General features: G+C 59.8%; 1 protein-coding gene across 15 annotated transcripts in view; it reads right to left on the reverse strand.

Annotated features, from left to right (window-relative positions):
- Positions 1–3,241: 3,241 nt before the first annotated feature.
- BIN1 (bridging integrator 1) overlaps positions 3,242–15,730 on the reverse strand; it is a 55,613-nt gene continuing 43,124 nt past the window's right edge. For 3 of the 15 annotated variants that reach the window (XM_025857746.2, XM_025857753.2, XM_073885320.1), the window contains 9 exons: positions 13,746–13,893; positions 12,278–12,406; positions 8,908–9,015; positions 8,392–8,415; positions 7,310–7,417; positions 6,311–6,400; positions 5,933–6,043; positions 5,534–5,635; positions 3,242–3,873 (listed from right to left, as the gene is read on the reverse strand). In XM_025857746.2, the coding sequence (XP_025713531.1) occupies positions 3,766–3,873; positions 5,534–5,635; positions 5,933–6,043; positions 6,311–6,400; positions 7,310–7,417; positions 8,392–8,415; positions 8,908–9,015; positions 12,278–12,406; positions 13,746–13,893 (928 nt within the window). In that variant the 3' untranslated portion in view covers positions 3,242–3,765. The remainder of the gene's footprint in view (positions 3,874–5,533; positions 5,636–5,932; positions 6,044–6,310; positions 6,401–7,309; positions 7,418–8,391; positions 8,416–8,907; positions 9,016–12,277; positions 12,407–13,745; positions 13,894–15,730) is intronic. The other 12 variants (XM_025857714.2, XM_025857729.2, XM_025857739.2 and 9 more) reach the window with 6 other exon arrangements.

A 15,730-nucleotide genomic window follows, 5' to 3' on the forward strand; every position in this document is an offset into this window, starting at 1 on the left:
AGGCCGGCAGGCTGGGGGCCAGGACCTCTGCCACCTCAGGACTCAAACAAAGTGTTTCCTTGAGCAAGACTCAATGTCTCTCTTTGTCATTGAGTGTTGACCTTGGCTGTCTGGGACAGGGGATCTTCCCCCCCTCCTGCTGCAGCCGGGGTCCTCACCTATAATCAGGGTTGTCAGGAAGGCCGTTTCCTTGCTTGGTAATCATCTTCTCTAAGAATCAAGCTAAGAAGGGCCCTTCCTCAGTGATTTGCTCTTCTGCAGCCTGAGCTGGGCCATGGATGCCGCTGGGAGCAGCCTGCCCCGTCTGCCAACAGGCCTGCAGGGGCCCCTCTCAGGAGCCCGGCCTGAGAGAAGGCCAGGCAGGCTGTCTTGACTGCCTTGCCCCTCTCTGTCCTCATGGACCACAAACGGCTTCTGAAGGAGCTTTTCTTAAAGGAAGGTGTTTCTCCGCTCCTCAGCAGTCCTGCCTCGAAACCTCTTCCTCCCTCCTGACGTTGGTGGTCAGGCTGCCCTGAGGCCCTCCCTCTGCCTCCTCTACAAACTCCCCCAGATGCCCTCACCCATTCCCTGGCCCCAGTCACCACCTCAGTGCCCCTCAGCCTCAGCCTCTCTCCTGAGCTCCGGGCTCCCCAGCGAGAGCCTGAACCCCCACAGGCCTCTTCAACCGGCCCCTCCTCTTGCCCATGCTTGCCTCCTCTTCCACTTGTGTGGGATGGAGCCTCCCTGCATCAACTCCTGGAGATGCCTGTCACCTCGACAGGCTCGGCAGAGACTCCTTCTCCCATGTGAAGCCCAGGTGCTAGCTCCTTTTTGTCTGCAGTCTTGACCACACAACCACGATAACCCCTATTGTGGTCCTTTCTTGCCCACGTTCCCCCAAACTGTGAGTGCATCAGGGAGAGGAACCACACCTGAATCTTCTCTGTAATCTCAGGGACTGTGTGGGAGATGGTTGCTGAATAAATGAATGAGCAAGTGAATGAATGCTCAGGAGACTGGATCTGTACAGACTCAGATGTATCTTCAACCACACAGGCTGAGGAAGACAGCACACTGTCTATACCATTTCCTGTGGTGGGGCAAGTTCTGGGGTGAGGGGGTCAGATGACTATTCCTTCTGGAACACAGAGAAACAGCCTCACATGCGTTGTGTTCCCTGGTCACACGCTGACCCTCTTGAGGTGAGTAAAGTAAGGGTTTCCCAAGACTCACACACACACACACACACACACACACACACACACACACACACAAACAAACACCCACTTGTAATCTCCATCCAGTCACATTCCCTGGTTTCATGGCCCCTTCTGGAAGACACCATAATGCAATGCACACTCACTGGTTTGAGCTCCTAGAACCCATTCCCCAACTCCTTGGAAGCCATGCCCAAATTTGCGTTCAGGTATCCACCCTCCTCCATTTGACCCAGCCCCACCTCCAGTTCAAGGCCTTGTAACTTTGGGGCCAATCAGAGGCCCCCCCCCCAGCCACAGAAACTGACTCAGCCCTGCGGACTCAGGCCAATGAGACAAAGATTTGCTGAGGGGCTTCTGGGAAGGAAGACTCGTGTCACTCTGCGGAGGTCTCTTCTGTACAGTGCAGTGCACAAACATCACACCTGAAACTGTTGGGAACCCTGTCCAAAGATGAAGCCAATACCTAGGGAAGAGGGTGCCCAAGAGCATCACAGAAGGCCTGAACTTTAGCCCAAGTGCCCACCTACTTTAGATGCCAAGAATGTCCAGCCAAGGCTTGCTGAGCAAATGAACCCAAGGTTTGGTCACAATGTCCCAGTTCAGACCTGATGTTTAGGAGTGGGTGACACTAGAAGTGTGAATACTTAAATTCCCAGAGGCAGAACCACGGGTGTCAGGGTCAGGGGGACCAAAAGAAGCAATGCCAGTGTGGTCTCCAAATCCAACCAAGGATGAGGAACAAGAAGCCAGCCAGACCTGGCCAGTGTCTGAGTCGCTATGGAAGGGCTTGGGAGCTGGCAGGAGGGAGAGGAGACCAGGGGGAGTTCCCAGAGATGGGCTGGGGCCTTCTGAAATAGTCTGGTCGCTGTTTGTGCAAAGTCTGTGCCCTTGGGCAAGGAGAGGGAGGGACCATTAGCACTGACAAGGTATGTGCTGCTTGCCTCTCTCAGATAGACACAAACCTGGCAAGGTCCCAGCTCCCAGACACTCGGCCCAGCTCAGGCTTCAGGCCAACTGCCTACCCACTTGGGCAGGGGTACTGCACCCAGCTCCAGCAGCTATGAGCTGTTAGTGTGGGAAGAGCGGACGAACAAATGAAAAGCTAAAGCTTCCGAAACAGGGGTAATGGAATGAGCTCCGTGTGCCTCCCCATGCTCACGGAAACCACGGCAGGCAGGGCCAACAGTATCGGCCATAGACAAGGCAGGGCCACAGCAGTGACTATCCTGCCACCTGAAGCAAAGCTCAGGGGTTTTACCCAAAAATAAAGCTGAGATTCTGACGTTCGTCTCCTTCACCGGCTTTTCACCACTATCCAGAGTTATGTAGAGAGAAGTCCCTTCCACTTGGAAGTCCAGCTGGTCCCTGGGCCCACAAGCACAGCTCTGAACCAGGGCCACCCCTGCATGTGTCACAGGCTTGCTCACAGCAGCCTAGCCCACTGAGGAGCTGAAGAACTAGGCTGCGTGCAGTGGGGACCTTCTTGCTGGAAAGCGAGGCAGGCGGCATAAGGAGGGAGAAGCTGGGCCATCTGGGCTTTTCCTTCCTGGCACCAGGCTCAGGCCTTCCCCCATGCACCTGAGGCCAACTGTGCAGGTTCAGAACCCTGTCCCACTACTCACCAGCAAGCCACCAACCCTCCTTGGGCCTTAGTTTCCTCATCTGGGAAATGGAGTCCTGGCACCTGACCCCGGAATTCTCACACATATCAAATAATGTCACTTAGGGCGGCACCTAGCTGGCTCTTCAAGCACCTTCCCTGCCTGCCTCTCAGCCCCCATCACCGGCACCCCACCAACCACCAGTCAAAAGGCCAGGGGGCAGGGGCTGAAGCTGTCAGTGGGGACGGAGGAACTCAAAAGGAGGTGGTGCGCACGCCGCAGCTGGTGGGGGAACTGCGAGAATGGAGCCTCTTGACCAGCAAAACTTGCCCTGGCAGAGGGTTTGGGGGGGGTGGACTGTCTCGGGAAAAAATCATTGATAATCACAGTGTCATCACATTGCAGACAGAAACGGAGCGAGGACAAACAAATGGACACAGGTTTTCTGAGTGTCTTTGTCAGTTTGTTTCATTTTGTTTGGAACACTAAGATTTATTTTCAAACAGCACACAGACGGTCTGCGGGGCAGGGTCAGGCCGGGCTGATGTCTGGGCCCTGAAGTCTCTGGAGAGACCCGACCCCACCCACAGCAGCTGCCAGGAAAAAGAGGACCCTTGCCCAGGCTGCTCGGCCGAAGCTTCAGGCGAGCGTGGTGGCTCAGCAGCCCCCAGGCCCCGCCCTGCGGCCAGGCACACATGCAGGCGCAGTTGGGGGGGCGGCCAGGAACCTAACTAGGGGACACAGCAGCTTCAGGAACACTGGTGATTCCACTGGACTTGCCGAAAACAGGCTCTTTGGAAAACAACCTAATCTTTGGGAGAATACCTCTTGGCTTAGGTCTCTCCTCTCAATTTCCCTTTGCTTTTCAAAAGTTTAAAAACAAAATCAAAAAAAAAAAAAAAAACACACATTTTTCGGGAAAAGGTGTTCTTCACACGCCCAGAGAGCCACACCAGCCGCTGCCCTCACTGAACCCGCTCAGTGAAGTTCTCAGGGAAGACGCCCCGGCATTTCTCCAGCTCCTTGTGCTGGTTCCAGTCACTCTCCTTCACGCCCATAAGCCAGCCTTCATCCTGAGAGTGAAACGGAGCACCCAGGTCACACGGGGTTGGGGACAGAGGGCACTCAAACCCTGCAGGGCATGGGTCTCACTGGAGATCTGCTGGGAGGATGTCCCCTCCTTCTTCCTGATCATTTCCTCCAGTCTATCATACCCACCTGAAAGAATGCCTCCTCCAGGCAGCATTCCCTGCTACCCCAGACCCAACCCTGCCCAAGCTAGGAGCCAGGTGGCTTTAACTCTGGCATTTGGGTGAGTCCTCCTCTCTCTAGAAAGGCAGCCTGACCACTGCACTGATCTGAATGTGTCTAAACGCCCTTAATCCCAGGCCAAGGAGTTTCCCACTGTCTGGTACCCACAGAGCACATCAGCTGTCCTTCCAGACTTCTACCAACAATACCAGAAATTTCTGGTGGGCATTAACCAGTGAAAGTTTCTCAAGTGACTCAAGGCCACCCCATCAAGCCCTCCACCTCAAACCTGGCCTTTGCTTTCATATTGACCCCTCACAGGGACCACCTACCCAAGCCCTGACAAGTTCCCTAGCCCCAGACCCTGATCCCTGGGCCTGTAGGGTCCATCCATCCCTGCCCAGGGTGGAGGCCATCACTGACCATGCTAAGCCTGGGATCTCCCTAGGTCTTCATTATGTCATTGCCTGTCTGTCACAGAGCCTATGTATGTCCCCTCTAACCCATGTCCACCCACCTACACGACCCCCACTGTGGGCCGGGAGCCAGGATTCTGCTTCTTAAAATCCCACCCAGTCCAGAGCTGGCCCAGGGAGGACATGAGTGGAGACCCCGGGGGTTGAGGGGAATTGGCAGATTTAGCACTGGGCCCAGGAAATCCTTGTTACTCAAACCTCCCAGCCCTTGTGGCCTCAGTCAGTACCTGCTGCCCTCAAGTCCCAGCTCACTCAACACCCACAGTGAGGCTCCTGCTGAGAAGCCACAGCGACCCAAAGCAAGCAGCCTGTCCGAATTTAGAAGGGAGTCCCTGCTCTGTGCCAGCCCCAGTCTCCACCGGGAGCTCACTCTGAGATTGACTAACAAGGAGGAGCCACAGCAGGCGAAGGGTCTGGGAGGCATCTGGCCTGGGAAACAGCTGGGGACAAAGCTGGGGCTGTTCAGGGGTCCTGCAGGAAACCACACACTGCCCCTGTGGGCAGGGGGCAAGACCAGCCTGGAGGAGGCAGCCCATCGTGGGGCTGCCGAGCGGGCACCTCACCAGCTCACTGCCGGGCAGGAGGGCTCAGTGAGAGGTGGCTCAGGGATCCTGTCCCAGGAAGGGAAGGAGACCTTGCGGGGTAGGGGAGGAGGAGGGGAGAAAGACACCTAGATGCAAAAAACCGAGAGAAAGGCAGAGCCAAGGAGGGAGGAAGCAAGAAGAAGGAAAGCTGACAGTCAGAAGAGATGGACAGAGGGGACACGGAGACAGGAGGGGGAGGCAGAGAGACCCAGGGAAATGTGACAGCACGGGAGAAGGGGCCAAAGGGAAGGGAGAGAGGTAGGGGAGAGGCGAAGGGAGGGGAAAATAAGTAGCAGGCGAAGAGAAAAGGAAAGAGGAGGAGGAGGGGTGAGCCGCTGTGTGCGGGGCCTGTGGGTCTGCAGCTGGTCGGTCTCTGCTGCCCCCTGCTGGCCACTCCCGCCCCAGCCGGCCGGGGCCCTCACCTGCTCTTCTGGGTTCTGGAAGGGGATCACCAGCACCACGTCACCAGCCTTCAGCTGCAGCTCGTCCGTGTCAGTGGCCACGTAGTCGTGCTGGGCCTGTACCTGCAGAGGTTGGGCGAGAGCTCAACACCCCTTTCCTCCGAGGCCTTTGGTCGCACCTGCAAACTAGCGCGGTGCACCAGGCCTTGCGGTGGCTTCACTGTGCCCTGGAAACATGGTGACCGGGAGCACGTAAAAGCAGCAGGACCAGGGCTCAAGACACCACCTCACCGACTGGGTAGCAGGGGTAGTGGGGGCAGGGGACTTTGGGCACACCCACATAGCCTCCCAGTGTCCTCATCTGTAAAAGGGCACCGTCGGGTCAGATGGAGGCTGTGGGGTCAGCAGGCCTGGGCTTACCTTGAACATGAAACCCGGGGGCAGGTCCAAGCGTCCCGCCCCGCTGCCACCCTCCACGGTGCCGTTCACAGTTGCTGAGAAGGTCTCTACCACCACCGCAGGGAGAGAGCTCTGGGGGGCGGGGCGGGGGGGGGAGGAAGCACAGTCAGCACGTGGGGAGCTGGTCCCGGGAGGGCAGGGGCCACAGGGGCAAGGGAAGGGGAGGGTCTCTGTGACTGATGCCAGACTGGTCTGCCTCCGGGTTCCTCGACAGGAACTGTGACCTGGACCAGCACACAGCAAGGAGCACAGGCAAGACATGGGGCTGGGGAGCCACGAGCGGGAGGGCAGGTGGACAGCAGGAAATCAAAGACAGGGCCTTGGTCCCTGTCATCTTACGGAGGCCGCTTCACTTGCTGCTGTCTCCCCGGGCTCTTGGGCTCCAGCCGCAGGGTGGGTCCCCCCCGCCACCTCCGAGGCCTCCGCTGGCTGCAACATAAATGCCGGCATGGGGTCAGACACAGGACACACGCTGTAACCAGGACAAGGAAAGGGGCCATGGAGGGCAGCACCCCAAGTGGTGTCTAGAGCTCGCCAGTGCCTCTGTGTGGTACAGGGAGCCCCTGGAGGAAAGGCCAGGTCCCTGCCATGGGAAGCAGCTGGAGAAGGTGCTGGCAGCACAGAGATGCCAAGTGATGGGCCGCACAGGCCCCTGGATGCCACCAAGACCCTCCCTCACAGGCCCTGCCCTCTATGCCCCAAGACCTGGCCAAGCCTCAGCTTCTTCCCACCTGACTGGCCTGGTGGCTGAGCCAGCAGCAAGCACCTGTCCCAGCCCAAACAACTCAGGACAGGCCAAGCAGCCCTTGCCTGGTTCTGGACACCGGCTCCCCGAGGAGGGGGCAGCACCGTGCTGGGCACCATGGTGGGGGCCCGGCCAAGGCAGAGTGGACACTGCCCAGCCTCCGTCAGGCTGACCTGGGCCAACACTCACACTCAGCCACTTCCGAGCTCTGGGAGCAATCACTCAAGCTTCCTAGCCCCCACTTCCTCATCTGTAAAAGGAGGAAATGTCTAGGTTAGGGTGAAAATTAAATGAGAAAATCCTGGAAAGTGCCTGCTATAAATCAGTGGATGCTCTGACCACTCCTCCCTCCCTCTGCAGAAGGCCTGAGCTGGGAGGCTGGGGCTGGCGAGGAGGAGAAGGGCCCATCTGGCCTGAATCACTGCAAACAGGAGTGACAGGCCCCATCCTGGGCCCTCTTTGGCTCATGGCCCTGGCCTCACCCTCAGGCCCACAGCGGCCTTGTCCATCCTGTGCCCCCTCCTCCAGGCTCTTCCTCGCAGCTACACCCCCAGAGACTGGGGACAGGTGGGGGCTAGCAGGTGGACACTTACTTGGGCAGGCCCCGGCTCAGCCGTCTGGCTGGGCCAGGCCACAGCAAAGGTGCCCTCGGCAGTGCTGGGCTCCCTGGAAGGCAGGCTGCCAGCTGGACTCTCTGTGGGCTAGTGACGGGCCACCAGGGAGAACAGGTCAGGAGGGGTGGGAGACCAGGGAGGAGAAGGTGTTGGGCAAGGGCACGAGACAAGAGAAGAGAGTCGTGAGCAGCCCAGTGTTGGCAGAAGGGAGACTGGGTACCTGCGGCAGGCAGCCTGGCCCAACGGGGGCAGACATGGAACCCCTAAAGGGAAAACCACTCCCACCTCCTTGCTCCTAGCACTGCCAACGGGATGAGCAGGTGCAAATGAGCCGCACGCAGCTCAGCACCCACACAAATCCACTCATCAGGATGGCTGCCCGCACCAGGCTCTCTCCGGCCTCCTCCAGAGCAACACTATCCGGAGCCTTCGAGCTCCTGGAGAATATACTACCAGCACTCCCACACCAGCTGCTCCTGCTCCTGCAGAAGCTGCATCCTGGTTACTGATGAAGTCCCATGCCCCCCCGAGCCTCATGCCCGAGCCACCCAGTGAGGATGACACCGGCCTAGCAGGACAGCTCACATAAGGACACCTGGCCTCACCCTGCTTCTCCTGCGTCTCAAGCCACCCTCCTTCTCTCCCCTGTCCCAACAGCTCCCTGATGCCGTTGCCCTGTAGGGCACCCACAGACAGACAAGTCCTCAAGGACAAAGACCCGCCACCCCAAGGCCCCCCTCGTGGGCTTCAGCCCAGCATGAGGACACCACATCCATCCCAGGCGACCACTCACAGACCCTGACTACTAAGCCGAACCACAGAGGACCCTCTTCTCTGGCTAAACTGAGGAGCCCCTTCCCCACGGGGTCTGGCCGACGGGAAGCAGTGGGGCAGCTGGAAACAAGCAGTGATGGCCGGCTCCCTGTGCGCACGAGCACCGGCCCCTGCATGCCCGTGCATGCACCTGTGAACGGGCTAGGTGCAGGACCGGGCAGGGTGGGCCGGGCGCACACGGAGGAGCAGCTCCCCCCGGGGGTGGGCACAGAGCAAACACGGCTTACCTCCCAGAGGTCCCATGGAATTGACTAAGCGCAGCAGAGAGGGAGAAGGACAGAGTTAGTACAGAGGTTAGTGATGGGGGGTGGGCAAGCAGTCCCCAGTGACCCCCCACCCCAGGTCCAGCAGGCACAGGGCAGCACGGAGCCAGGCTCCAAGGTCTCCAGAGAGCCAAGTCCTGGACACCTGCCAGGGGGCTGAGACCCCAGGCCAGGCAGTGCCCAGACACGGAGCTGCTGCCAGGAGACGGGCAGGATGCTAACAGGGGCCATAAGTTACCAAGTGAGTGTTTATCTGACCCTCCTTTTGAGGGTCTTCCCCCTGACCTGTGTCTGCCCTTCCCGTCCTCATGTTAAGGGCTAGAGGAGGTGACAAGAGCTGGGGGCCAGGGGAAGGGCAGTGAGTGGGAGGAGAGCCTGTTGACCCTAGACCCCAAAGGCCTGGCTCAGATGGGCACACATGGCCAGACCCGGTGCCCCAGAGACCCATGGGCCCACAGGTGCTGGTGGACTCAGACCAACCTGACCAGAGGGCGTGGGCGCCTTCACAGGGCTCGCCACAGGCTGGAGGGGGTCAAAGTCCAGGTCCAGCAGACTGGCCTGCTCCGAGAAAGGCCCCGGGGCCTCGAACTTGGCAGCGTGGCAGAGGAGGATGGCAGTTAGTAACAGGCTGGGAGAATTCCACAGGGTGCCCACGGCAGGCGCACATGCTCACGGACACATCTGCCTCACACACAAAGGAGCACTGCCTGTGCGCAACCCTGGCATAAGCTCTTCACACACAAAGACAGCACCCGCCACCCACCTCAGACACCAGCAACAGACCCACCGGGCAACAGCCACCAGCCCAAAACCACCCCCGGCTCTGCCGTCAGTCTCCATCCTACAGGCTGAGACCGTCTCCCAGGGTCTGCTCCTCCTCTCTGCCCCCCGCGCCCACGGGCTCTCCCAGCGTCCCCAACCGCCCTCCCCCAGAAGCAGTACAGTCCACCACCCCGGGCTGGACAAGACCACACACACTCCCTCTAACTGAGAGGGCCCCTAGGACAGACACTGGCCTCCCTTCGCTGCCCCAGACAGACAGGTCACCTGTGGCGACACCCATCCACCAGCCAGCCCCACAGAGTGAGGACAGGGCTGACCCAGTGCACACTGCCTAGGAGCCCAATCTTAAGTGCGGGTTCCCCAACACTGGGGGCACCTGTGCTCAACCTGCAGGTGCTACCCCCAGCCACCCCGAGACTCCCATTCAGTGGGCCTGAGTGCAGCCCAGGAATATGCTTGTAACAGGCATGGCCCCAGGAGACTGTGTTCACACTGTGAGAAGCCAGCCCCATGGTAAGCTGGGCAGGATGATTAAGGCAGAGCTGCTCTTGAGGAGGATGGGCTGGGTCAGCACCAGCGCTCAGAGGACACACTGTCCTCTGAGGAGGCAGGGCCTGCTCAGTGGCACCTCCAGCTCATACACAGGGTTTCCCTTTGGGGGCCAGGGAGCACTTTGCCCGAGAGAAAAGGGCCCTGGCTTGGCCCTGGGTCCTCCTGCCCCACTTCATGCGGTGCTAGGAGGGCCATAGCCCCAACAGCCCAGGCCAGCCCAGCTTCCCATGTCTATTCGCTCTTGATTGCACCCAGGGCTGACAGGAGCACCCTCCCCACCTGTGTCCACCTGAGGTCTTCTAGCAAGAAGGACCCAAGGTTTGGGTCCCGGGGAGACGGTCTCCCCAGGAAGGCCTTTACAGCTGAGCTATGGCCCAGCAGGAGAGACCCAAGACTCTCAGTTCTGAGAACACAAGGCACCAGCTGTCCCACCGCTTGGAGGACTAGGCATCCAGTCTGGGCCAAGCCACAGACCTCAGAGGGCCCAGGCCAAGTGGTCTCACTTCCCCACCCCCAAAACCCTGCCCTAGGCTCACCCCCAGCCACTAACTTTCCTTAGGTTGGTCCCTGTCTAATGAGCCAGGGACGGGGCCGGGGCAGGGAGAGGGGTGGTCACTGCTCTGTCCCCATAACCCTGCCCTCTCTGAGCGAGGGAGTGCTCAAGATTCCATGAGTGCATGGCTTTTAGGTGCCCTCCCACTGGCTGGCCGCAGCAGTTCCCTCCGCCAGTAGCCCCAAACACCAGCCCCTCGTCAGAAGTCCATCAAGCCCTGACAGCTGCCCTCTCATGCTCCAAGGGGACAGCACCACCCGGCCAAAGGGCAGACCACGTCCTCCCGCCCTGCCGCCCAGCCAGCCAGCCTCCCCACTATGCAGGATCAGAACTGTCCTTTGGTGCAGGGACACAGGCTACTCACCTGAGCCCTGAAGAGCAGCCCTGTTAGCACGGCATCACGGACAGCCCACCCCAGCCCCGGGCAACAGCACCCACAGTGGATGCTTCCCACCCTCGGGGCAGAGACCTGGCCCCCTGGAGTGGGCAGACGGGGTGGCAAGGCAGGCATGCAGCAAGCATAAGCACGGAGAGGCCGACACGCTCGGTGCAGGCAGTCTGGCTGCAGGACAGACCTGTGGGTTTCTCACCTGTTAAATGGGGCAAGAACCCCTCCCGGAGCATAGTTGAAACCCAACAAGGCCGCGTCGGTCAGTGGCTGGCACCATTCCCTACTTAGTGTTTACTAGCGCTCTGCGTCCCCCTGTCTCCCTCATGTGCACCGCCAGGGTGGAGACATACTCCAGCTGGAGAGCGTTCCAGCAGCACGCCGCCCCAGACGTTGTGCCACTGGGTTTCCTCACCACTCAGGAGCACCCCTGGACCAGCCTTGGCCACCTTCTACAGAGAGGAGCTCCCCTGCCTCCCAGGGCCCACCAGCCACCCTGTAGTGAAATTTCCTAGTTCTAACTTGGAGTCTTCCTGCTGGGGCTTGAGGCCTACTCGCCCCAGGCCCCTCTTAGCAGAGACTGCTGTCCTCAGGTCCCAACTGCCTCTCCCTCTGCACTTAGACCCTCTGGCCCTGCCCCTCCCCTCCAGGCCTCTGAGCTCAGGCAAAGGAGCCTTCAAGGGGCAGAGCCCAGAGGTCCTGGGCAGAGCAACTCTACGGCAGTGCTCCAGAGCAGGGGGTGCCACAGGCTGGGATGAGCCAGCCTGCACCACAAGTGAGGCCCCTAGTGGGAAGGACCCTGGCTGCAAGGCCTGGAGACGTGGCTTGGAGGGGTGAGCACAGTGTGGCCTCTGTGAGCTGATCTGACAGTGTGCAGCCCACTCCCGTGCCACCACAGGGACCTTCCTGCTCAGCCCTCCTTCTGCCCATCTATGGGCAGGGATGACATAGCTTCTTGGGGCACTAACAAGCAGCAGCCCTGCTCTGTGACCCAAGCACTGTCCCAGCGCCAAAGCCAGTCAGCAGCTCTGGGAGCTCAAGTCTAGATGCCTTGGCCGGACATTCCAGGGTCTTCCCAACTATGTTCCCACTGCCTCCTCTTACTGCCCCACTGCAGCACTCTGCAGACACACTGAACTCCCAGAAGTCACCCCTCCTGGCCTATACACATGCTGCTATCTCTGGCTAAAGCGAAGTGTCTGCTTGCAGCCACCTGGCAAATGTCACCTGCTCCAGGAAGCCTTCCCTGACTGGCGCGAGTCCTCCCCCCCACTTCCCACTCTCCCCTTCGGCCATCGCATCAGTGGAGGTATGAGGCCACTACTAAGCTGACCGACTCCACGACAACCACCCACCCGTGTCCCTGCGTCTGGCCACAGGTACATACTCAGAGATGGATGAGGGAGGATGGATGGAGAGATGGATGAATGAGCAAGGGGGAGGAGGCTCTGGGCCAACCTCTGGGGCCAGATTCTGGCTCTTGAGGCAGAGGCGCAGAGCATGGGATGAAGGAAGAAGGCCATGCACACCCCAAGAGAGCAAGAGAGAGCTGGGCCGCGGTGGCCGCGGCTGACCTGGGAGGGGGTGGTCACGCTGATCTCAGGGACAAACGTGTCATCAAACAGGCTGAGGATCTGCTCCTGCTTGACCTCCTTGGACGGGGTGTGTTTGGGAGGCGGAGGGACTGGTGGCCCTTTCCGGAGCTGTGGGTCGGCGGGTGAGGGGCCGCACAGGGAGGCCCAGCGGAGCATGGGGGGCGGGGCAGACAGACAGACAGAGACAAAGCCACGGTTAGTCACACCCCGGGCTGTGGCCGCACCCAGGGAACTGAAGAAGATGAAGCAAGAGGAATCACTGCTGCCCAAGGCACAGGCACCAGGACCACAGGACCACCCCCAGAGGGAGACTGAGGCAGGAGGCCCAGAAATGCTGTGCAGAGAGAGAGAGGATGAGGGGAGGGGACAGAAGGGGGAGAAGTGAAAAGAGAAAGACAGAGAGGGGACAGAAAAGAAGAGGAGGAAAAGGGAGAGCACGCCAGCCGCCCAGGGGCCGCTGCAGAAGGTCTGGGCTGACCCCCAGCTGGGCGAGACACTGCAGAGAGAAGCCATAGCTGAGAAACAGCCTCCCTCCCAGCCTGGGCTCTCTGCCCTCCCGGGACCCTCCCTGCACCTCCCGCTGGAGGAACTCTGGCTCGCCTGGCACCTGTGGAGGCCAGCGCAGAGCCGGAGCCAGTGCCAGGCGGGGGGCCCGGGCCAGGTGGCCACACGCCTGCCCACCTGAGGGGCCTCAGGCAGGTCAGGAAACCCCCCAAGCCTGGGTTTCCTCAGATGTCGAGGTGGGGTGGGCATCCACCTCCCAGCGTGGTTGTGAGGAGTTAATGTATGACAATGTAGAAAATGCTAGCACGGTGTCAGCCCGGAGCAAGTGCTGTTCAAGTGTGGGCTCCCTTCACACTCTTAACATCGTTATCCGAATCAGCTGCGGGACGGGCGACGGCCCACCACCAAGAGGGCTGCTGCCAGGAACTGAAGGCCGGGGGAAGGCTGACAGCTCAGACAGAGCTGCAGGCCGGCTCCCAGGGACGTGGCAGAAACCTGGAGGAGCCGGCGGGGCTGCGGGCCGGGCTCCGGGGGGCTTCCGGAAGCTCAGGGCCTGTCCCCTTGGCTACTTCATACTCCCCTCACTGCGCCCTTTCCCTTGCTGACCCTGGAAAGGTCCTGCATGGCCCCACGCCAAAGGAGACGACGAGGAGGAGGCAAAGCAGCCACCTCCGCAGGTCTGGATGCCCCCGGGCTGAGGGCCCCGGAGCCTGAACCAAAAGGAAAGGAAGATGGAGGAAGTCAACAGTCCCAAGGGCCAGGGAGAAAGGGAAGGAGAGGGTGCTGCGGGGGCAGAGGGAGAGACACAGTCACAGGTGCCCCTGAGAGAAGGCAGGGTCACTGAGGGGAACCCAGGCCGGAGTTGGGGACAGAAGACTGGGAAGCAGGGGGACACAGGCAATGCAGGAGGAAGAGGAGGGCGGGGAGCGGACATAGTGCCTACCTGAGATGGGGACTTGGGGAGGGAGGCCCCGGCTGTGGCCGAGCTAGGCGGCTCAGGCTCGTGGTTGACTCTGATCTCTGGGGTGGCAGCAGGGGAGCCATCTGGCGGAGGCGAAGGGCTCTTGTTCCCTTTTGCAGGGGCGTTGTCACTGTGGAGGTAAGACCAGAGAGGAAGCCCGATGGAGGGAGGTCACCGCTTACAAGAGGGAATGTACGAACTCACAGGTGTGCATGGGATGGAATGTGTGCCCCAGGAATCCCTGTGTGAAAATGTGCGTCCATGTGTGTATAAGCGTGCGTCCATCAATGTGTGGAAAGGAGGGGGTGTGTGTGTGTCCACATAGGTTTGCTGCGAAAATGTGATGTCCGTGTGTGCATGAGTGGATGTCCCCGCTCTTGCATGTGAGAAATGCACATGCATGTGTATCAGAATGCGGGGAAAAGAAGGGGCGTGGGCACAGGGCCTGCCTTGGAGACAGTGACACCCCCAGGCAGAACTCCAAGCTGGAGGTCTTTGATCCCCAGGGAAGCCACCCCACAGGCCGCTGCCAGGCTCTACCAGGGAGCCCAGCTCCACAACACAAGAAAGCCAAACATCCTAGAGGCAAATGAGTCTCATCCCACACGTCACGTCACGCAGCAGCCCCTGTGCCCAGGCTGGGCCCCACTCCTCAGCCAGCCCCCAAATGCCTCGGCCGGCCTCCCTGCCTGTCCACCCACTCACACCAAGACACCAACCACTGCCCCGTTCCCAGGGTCCCCACTCCCCATCCACACCGCAGTCACCAGCTCTACACCTTTGCTCCCACAGACCTTTTGGGGGAAGACAAAAAAAGCCAATCAGAGGCCACAGGGAGAGTGGCTGCTGGGGATGAAGAGGGGAGGTCTCCCAGCCAAATGGTTCAGTATAGAATAGAGAACAAGGGCAAACAGTGTGCATAACCAGCCACTTGGGTGCGAGGGGGCAGGAAATACATGTTTATGTATTTGTCCTTGCATCAGGAAACTCTAGAACGGCCCTGACGAAGACTAGCCACTGGCCACAGGCAGCTGTTTGAATTTATATTTAAATTAAGTGAAATTAAAAGTTCAGCTGCTCAGTCACACACACTGAGTCACACTCAGGCCACATTTCAAGTGCTCACCAGCCCCCTGAGGCGAATGTCAGACAGGGCAGCTCTGGAAGGCTACAAAGAAGCTAGCGACCACATCACCCGGGGGGGGGGGGGGGGGGGGGGGGGGTGGGCGTTTAGATGATGGGACAGGCAACAGGCGTATGAGGGACATTGTGGTCCCTCCTCATCTCCAGTGAATTTGTGTTTCACGGGAATGTATTTGCCTCCTTAAAGCATATATAGAAACATAGTATAAACACATACACACAATTTTTAAAAACCAGCACTGTGCTACCAGAGCCCTTCCCCTGAGCCTGGCCAGGCCTCCTTTCTGGCTACATTCCCTCTGTTAGCCTCCTGGTCTGGGCCACGGCCAGGAGGACATGCTGCGGCACAGAGAGGAATACACTCAGCTGAGCTCAGGCCATCTGCCCCCCTCATTCCCCTGAGCCCTCTGCCCCCCACAACACACACAGGACACAGAGCAGCCCCGCCGCCCTGCCAGCCCCCTCCCACCAGCATCCCTACCCGCAGCATCACACACGGGAAGACGGGTTAGGGGTTAGTGGTATCCTCAGAGCAGGGCGCTAGGCGCATGCACGGGGGCCGGCCGGCCAGGGTGCTGGCCTCAGACACCCCCACAAGGCAGCACTCGGTGCTGGTACCTGTTCTTCTTTCTGAGCAGCCGGGAGAGCAGTTTAGTTTTCTTTCTGTGGGAACGGACGGGACGCGGAGGCCTTCATTTTGGGCATGAATCAGATCTGATTTGAGGCTGGCCTGTTCCCTTCCCTCATCAGCAGCCCCTCTGCTCCGAGGAGTGCCAGAGGGCAAAGCCTCCCCTAATACTCAAAGGCCATGCAGAGGGCCTGAC

This window comes from Callorhinus ursinus, unplaced genomic scaffold (assembly GCF_003265705.2).
Source record: "Callorhinus ursinus isolate GAN/ISIS: 27379988/994484 unplaced genomic scaffold, GSC_fseal_2.0 scaffold2, whole genome shotgun sequence".
Classification (NCBI taxonomy): Eukaryota; Metazoa; Chordata; class Mammalia; order Carnivora; family Otariidae; genus Callorhinus; species Callorhinus ursinus.